General features: G+C 38.9%; 1 protein-coding gene across 1 annotated transcript; it reads left to right on the top strand.

The window, feature by feature from the left end:
* The first annotated feature begins 1056 nt into the window (after window positions 1-1056).
* Window positions 1057-3554, top strand: LOC119917976 (calcitonin gene-related peptide 2). The gene is made up of 4 exons (XM_038738450.1): window positions 1057-1142; window positions 2191-2286; window positions 2786-2926; window positions 3043-3554. Exons 2-4 carry the CDS (start codon window positions 2207-2209, stop codon window positions 3215-3217), a joined length of 396 nt encoding a protein of 131 aa, XP_038594378.1. The 5' UTR covers window positions 1057-1142; window positions 2191-2206; the 3' UTR covers window positions 3218-3554.
* Window positions 3555-7619: the final 4065 nt, after the last annotated feature.

The raw sequence follows: 7619 nt of genomic DNA, 5'->3' as shown, positions 1-7619 counted from the left end.
CTTGAGTTTCTGGCGACAATTGTAAGTCAAATATAATCTTTCCTTTTAGCTCTGATAAGCAGTAAATATTGAGAGAAAAACCTGGGTCTTGCTGCCAAATGCTCCACAAAGTTCACCAGATAGTTGCTAATCTTATGCTGGACATTTGTTATAGCTTTTTCACTGAAAACTGTTGCTTGCTGTGGCCTAAAACAACGATGAGGGCTGTGAGAGTGAACCAAAACAGTAAAATTTGCAGAAAGACCCTCAAACGCCCTTAAGAGCTGAGGGAAACTGCAGCTTTGGGTGATAATTCTTTGTTGGTTTGTCATTACGAGCAACACCTTTCACATTACACTTCGTCATTTGATCCATTGTTAATATAAAAATATTGATTATAGCATCTTTAAAGTTTACAGGAAACTATTGCAGAGAGAAAAATGAGTGCTAACCCACTCTTAAACTAGTCAGAGTCTCAGGTCACGTGCTTGTAAAGTGTTACTCATGTTTTACCATCACTTCATTAATTAGTACTTTCTTGCTTGTGACGTGTCCCATCAAAATAATGAGACACCATCCATTATTAATGATAATTCATCGTCACATGTATTATTCATTGTCAATGAAGCTCACAGGGAGGCAGCAGGGCCAGAGTTTGGTGACCTAAAACTTCATTCCGTGTCTCAAGGTAAATAGGAAGACAGCTTTCCACTTTGACAGGGTTCCACTCCCTGGTGTGGGTTTTTGGCGGGTCAGCCCCGTCACGGACGCTGATGACAATGATGACGAAGGTGATGCTGAGGTGGTGACGTGCAAAGATGTGTGTGCATTTATTTGTGTGTGTGTACTGTGAAAATTAAATTTTTCTGCGCGTGCACAGTTTTCAGAATGTACATTAAGGTACAGCTGAGTGAGCGTATGATATATATGAGACCCTCTTGGACCCCAACCCATCCATTCACCCCTCCCCACCCTCCCACCCCCGTCATCCCCATTCTGTGTAAATGAAAATGCAAGACTATATTTGGAGAGAGCTGATGTCACAAGTGGTTTGCGCGATGAGCCTATAACTGTTGCCGTCGGTTTGTGTGACAGTCTGACAAACCCTGGACTGCTCCAGTGACAGACTGGGATCTGCTGGCAACGAGCTAACACAACAGAAAGTAAGTACTCTGTCTCTTTTAAGGGCTTAGTTAGTCTGGGGTGCTACAGGAAATGTTTGTAGTTTGTATAACAATAGTGTCCTTGTAGGTTTAAAAGAATATCTTGCTAAATCTTTACCTCTTTCCAATTTCCTTTTGAATCTTCAATACTCACATTTTGTCTTGTTCACAAGAACAGATGTATTGTATGTTTCAGATTCAAGATCCAAAGGGTTGGCAAAGACACCAAATATGTCTTGTTGCATAAAATGATGTTGAAGAAATTTGGGAATGTAATAAAGCATCCGACTATATCTATATACTGTATAAATTGTGTCAAATGGAGTGGGTGAAATGTATCTCTAGAGCGACGCAGTCAATCTACTATTTTGATCAATTAATCATCTATGTCATTTTTCACATGCCAAATATTCTCTGTTTCCAGCTTCTCAGTTGTGAGGATTTACTATTTTTCTATTACTATTGATGAATTGAATATGTTTGTGTTTTGGTTAGGCAAGCATTTTGAAGATGTCACTTTGGCTTCTTTTTTTTTCTCTTATCTTTATTTAAATTTTATTTACATTTTCTGACATTGTATAGAAAATATTAATTGATTAATTAAGAAAATAATTATAAAATTATCTATATTGAAAATATTTTTTAGTTGCAACTTGCAACCTTATTTGTCTCTCTTAAGCTACCCAACAGGAACAAAAAATATTAGACTTGTTAATGCTTGGTAGGTGCTGGTAGATTATTGTTACCGAATCACTGAGCACAGTTTTAAATCAGATTTTTATTTCTCATAATGATGACCCTTTAAATTCAAAATATTTTTTTAGAAAGCAAACTCTCTCTAATCTGGTCACTTCTTTTTAACTACAGTATTTTATGCTTGGTTGTATTTGTTTCATTCTGACATTATGTACTGAAAATCTAGCCTACATAAATTGGTATGTTTCTGTGTTGCTGTCTTTTGGTCAGGTTAATTACAACAAATGCATTCACAGCCTTAGCCCTCCTTAACAATAAATCACACTTTGCTCTGTCTACTGTGTTGGTCCAGGTAATCACACTACACTATGTATCACCTGAGGGTGCCTGTGCTTCTCCTCATGCTGCTTGTATTGCTGCGCTGTGTCACAGCTGTCCCAAGTTACAGGTAAGTGTACATAGTGCAAGCAGAGCAATGACCTCTTTGGTGTGTCTGTGAGTTGTGTGTGTGGGGGGGTATATATCTGTATGTATACTGCATATTTTTAGTGGTCTAAGATTAGGTGCTGAGTTTAAAAAGTAGCAAGCAATGTAGTTAAGCAGGTTTCATCATATCAGATCACACACCAGATAAAAATGACTATTGTTATAACACGCAGGAAACCAACATACAAGTTTAACCTGAGGTCAGCAGACAAGCAGCTGAATATCACGGAAATTGTTTGATAAGGAGGGCTGTAATGTTCTGTGTGAGGAGCAGCAGGGCACTGATTACTTTGGAGGAGGAAGCCAATTGTGCTCATCTGTGGGAAAGTGCTTCATTGTGCAACTTGGGGGAGCTAAGTGGCCACTTTTACTTCTTGCTCTCACGACTAGTGGATGTGTTGAAGAAGGTATCATTGGCTACTAGTGTGACATGGTTTGCCCCTTTTCCCTGTGTGATTCAGGTACTTCAGTCCGAGCCCATCCAGCGAGCAGGAGAGTGCTCTCCCAGACAGTGACGGCTGGTTAGCTCCTGGGCTAATCTCCAACCCATTCCTCGGCCTCATGGGTACACGGCCGCAGAGGGGGCTCACAGCTATGAACAGGTGACGGCATTTACAGAAACCAGCAGCTGTATTAAATCCTCATTATGTTCGTATGACAAACATTCAATCTTTGAGTGTGCATTTCTCAGTTTCTGCACTTTCTGTTATCCCCCCAGTCACCACATAGAGAAGAGGAAGTGCAACACAGCCACCTGCGTCACCCAAAGGCTAGCAGACTTCCTGGTCCGCTCCAGTAACACTATCGGTACCGTCTACGCACCAACCAACGTGGGATCTGCCACCTACGGCAAGAGGGACATACTGCAGCCTCCCAGCTACCTGCCTCTCTAGTACTGATTGAGGAAGCTCCACCAGCACTCCTAGTGCTCTGATGATATAACCAGACATCTTACGTAACAATGATTGTGAGAAGGGTGTAGAGAACGATGAACAGAGTTTTCTTGTTTATTTTATAAACTTTAAGGAACAGTGCCTTTAATTTAAACCATCAAAGTTAAGATATGTTTTTATCCCCCCTTCGCTTTGTATGTGTTGTGGCTCTGTTAATGCTGTTCCACAATGGCATGATGTGACTATAAAAATACATAAAATTATAAAACAATAAATAAAAGAAAACAGATGTAAAGCCATGTGAAATAAATGTTATCTGTCGGTTTTGATAATAAAAATTGTGGAAATATACATATTTTTAAATATTCATGTGTTTTTAGCCACATTATTGCATATCTTTACAACTACATGCAGGAGTTATGAGCTTTTAGCAAATCATCAGCTAATACTCCTACATGAGATGTTTATTAAAACAAAAAAAAATATTAAACTACCCAGCTCCCAACTTGCTTCCCCATGTGCCACACAAACTCCAGAATGAATTTGCGAACAAAAGGGGTTTTATCATGTTGCCACAGGTAACCTAACTCCCTACAAGGGACCTGTGTTTAGCGTTGACCTATAGACCACTGCTTGTCTCAGTCATTGCCTGGGAACATGAAGGCCTAAAAGACACACAGATATCAGAATCAGCTTTATTTGCCAGGTATGTGTACACATACAAGGAATTTGACTCAAGATTGTCCATTGCTCGTGTTGTAGTCAAGACCGCCCAAACCGAGACCAAGTCAAGACCAAGACCAGAGTTTATCGAGACCGAGACAAGTCCAAGACTTTTAGAGGCTGGGAGCAGTCAAGACCAAGACCGAGAGAGGGCGAGACCGAGTCAAGACCAAGACCAGTTCCCTGCACTGCATGGCACGCAATAAAATGTGGAAGGAGATCATAGGTACTTCACAAATTGATCTGAAAGATCCACATTCCCATTAAAACACTCACATACAAACACTAAGAGCTGAAATCAACGTAAGCATCGCAGGGAGGGGTTGTTAATTAGGGTTATTGGTTGAATTTGAAGCAATATGTTTTACTTCCAATCAAAGTTAGGATGTTAACAAATAAATCAGACAATGCAAAAGCAACTTGATATTCCCAAAGTTATGGTCTTGACTGGTCCTCAATGTCAGAGACCAAGACAAGACCAAGTGCAAATGCGGTCGAGTCTGAGACAAGACCAAGACCATCAAAAAGTGGTCTTAAGACCAAGACTGGTCTCGAATACTACAACACTAACAATAATAATACAATAATAAAATCACACACAGGCTACAGTATAGAGAACACATTTATACACACTATAAACAAAAACAATAGAGACAGATTGAGACAATAGTGCAATGAGCAGAGTGCAAAGGATGCAGGAGTAAAATTATTATTATTATGTACATGTTGGAGGTGGATTAGATATACAGGTACACATAACATACATGTCTACATGTACTCATGTACACAGTGTGATGGAGCACAGTGCAAAGAATGCTGGAATAAATAAGTGTTATGTGCAGGTGTTATGTACTTGAGGTAGGTGGATTTAGTATACAGTATCTACAATATGAACAGTATGAACAGCTCTGAAATAGAGAATGATGAATAAATAATAAGCGTTAGCCAGTAAACAGGTGGCTGAATAGAGACAGAGTAACTGGGCTATTGCACAGAAGGGGGGGTGGGGAGAGATTCTCCTGAAGTCCACAATCATCTGCACAGTTTTAAGCGTGTTAAGCTCCAGATTGTTTTTTTAATAAACCGGCGTATCAATAGCTAACCTGGCTAGTTGTAAACAAAAAGCTAGCCGAGCAAAGTTTTCCGACTTGTTAACTGGAACGCCGTCAACACGGGTGTGACGTCATTCCCACCTCCGACCTCCGACTTCTGAGGTAAATGGAACACAGCATAAAAAAAATTCAGCGTGTCTGCAGGTCTTTCCACACTGATTCAGCGTTGCTGGCAGTGAAGCTGTTTTCTAGCTTTTCAGCGTAGCTCCTCTTTGCTGTTTTGACCTCTTTAGTCAGTGTTATTCCTGGAGTTTCGCTGTGAACCAGTGTTTTTGGTTGTTGTATATGCAGAAAGTTTTAGTCAGCACACATGTTCTTACAAAAACTGATGTAGGATGTCACAGTGTCACTTAGTTCATCCAGGCTGCAGCTTCAAAAACACTCCAGTCAGTGCAGTCAAAGCAGGCCTGTAACTCCAGCTTTGACTCGTTGGTCCATCTTTTCACCCTCTTTAAAACAGGTTTAGCAGATTTCAGTTACTGCCTGTAAGTCAGGATAAGATGAACCAGACAGTGATCAGTGACAATGGTTTGCTCTGTTGAAGTCCCCAAGAACAACGAGATGGGAGTCTGGATGTTTTTTCTCCACGTCAGTCATCTGATCGACCAGGTGTAGTAATGCCTCACTAAAGCCCCTTTGAATTTAATTGAATTTAACTGAATCAGAGGGAAAAAGGCAAATAAGCACAATTTTAGTCTATATTGTTAACTTTGTGAAAACAACACATGTCCTAAATTACTTAAATAGAAGCTTATTTATTTATTTATTTTTCTGCTTTTGTTAATTTTTGGACACTGCCAGACCATACTGCAGACTGTTATGCAGTAATACAATTGGCTTCTGATCACTGTTCCATTGATATTTATCATGTAGTACTAATTTATTAGTCATACTGTGATTGAGATAAAAGAGATCAGATGTTGTTCACATCGTGCTATGAGTTATTACACCTCTATTGATGAAGTGTAAGCAGGAGACATCAGTGATAGTGGGTCTGCCACTTAAATCTCAGGTTAACTTTTTGTTACATGTATTGTACCGCGAGTATCTAATCTCTACATCATGTTAACAATACAATTTGCATTTTGTGGCATTTTGTTGGCTTTAAAGTAAAGCCTGTTTCATTTGAGAAGCAGCATGGTTTCAATAATACGGTCCCTACAGCCTATTTAAAATGGATCCACAAAAAACATCTAAGACCATTTTTTTATAAATGTAAAATTTACATTATGTTGCATACATTGAATACCAAACATCATTTGTCCAAATTCCTTGTACGACAGAACCGTGATCCCAGAACTGTATTCAATATTGTCATGTGTTGTCCTCCTGCAGGGTTTATACAGGGTAATGTAATGAAAATCAAGAGGGGAAGTATGACGCACAGCATTAACCTGTGTTTGATTACCAGTGACCCGATCATCTCAGACGCTGACATCAATACTCCCATGCATGGTTAACCACCAGCGTAAAAGGTTTTTCAAAAATAGAACAAGTGCTGGCTTTTGCTGATGAATCCAAAAAAAAATGAAGCCATTATCCGCCAAACACCCTGACAGAGAACAGGGATCGTGTCAAGATCAATTACTTCATGTAAAATCACAAATAGCACTGTACTTCAGCTGTTATCTGGTGGTGAGTTGTTTATCACTGCAGTAATGATGGCTGATGAATGTTTTCATGGAATTGTAGATCTGATTCAACAACCCGGTGACCACATTAATCTCTGACATTAAAGATACAATTGTGATCCAAATATAAACCAGAGGGTTGCCCTACCACCAAAATTTATAACAAAGGACTTGCTCTCACTGCGAAATTGATTTACAGGTATTTTAATTCAGGTAGCCTAGAACTAGACAACAAATAAATCAATGTAAGATCTTAACATTTTCTGATGCTAGCAAAAATATAATATCCTCTTATAGTCAAATGTTACTATAACAGAGTAAATGTACGGTACGTACTGCCCAACAATAGATGAACATAAAGACTTCTTAAATTATGCATTCAGTATTTTTTATATATTATAACATTCTTTGTAACTGTACACTGTTGTTTGACTTGGAGACCTAGCACACTACCAAACAGACCACAACACAATGGTTGCCACTGCGCATGTGAGAGGCAACGAGAACCATTAAATTCCTTTTATATTTATTCATACTTGGCCATTACATGTTATTACTAAAACACACAAAATGCTGTTTATATTACTATGATGATTATGACATGATAAATTTAGCTAAATAATTAGTAAAAAAATAAGAATTAGGATTTTAACTTCTGATAGGTCTGCATAATTAGTGGGACCCCATGGCCTTGCACAGGGTCTGCTAATAATTAGATCTATAGGTGAATGTTAAACAACATACAGGCCCTTTGGCAATTGTCTTTCATGTGTCTTCATATAGATTTATGTTTATTTGATAGGTCTTTTCACAGAAGACATTTTGACATGTCATAGTAGAAAAAGCACAGGGGTTACTAGTTACATTGAGGGCTCTGCTGTATTTAAGTATCCAATAGCTATGACAGAGATCCAGCATGCACAAAAGCAAGATCGC

This window comes from Micropterus salmoides, unplaced genomic scaffold, assembly GCF_014851395.1.
Source record: "Micropterus salmoides isolate LMB-PRFRI ecotype aquatic unplaced genomic scaffold, ASM1485139v1 Ms_hic_scaffold_23, whole genome shotgun sequence".
In the NCBI taxonomy this organism is placed as follows: Eukaryota; Metazoa; Chordata; class Actinopteri; order Centrarchiformes; family Centrarchidae; genus Micropterus; species Micropterus salmoides.
The sequence above is the reverse complement of the archived record's forward strand: the minus strand, read 5'-3'. Positions and strand labels throughout refer to the sequence as shown.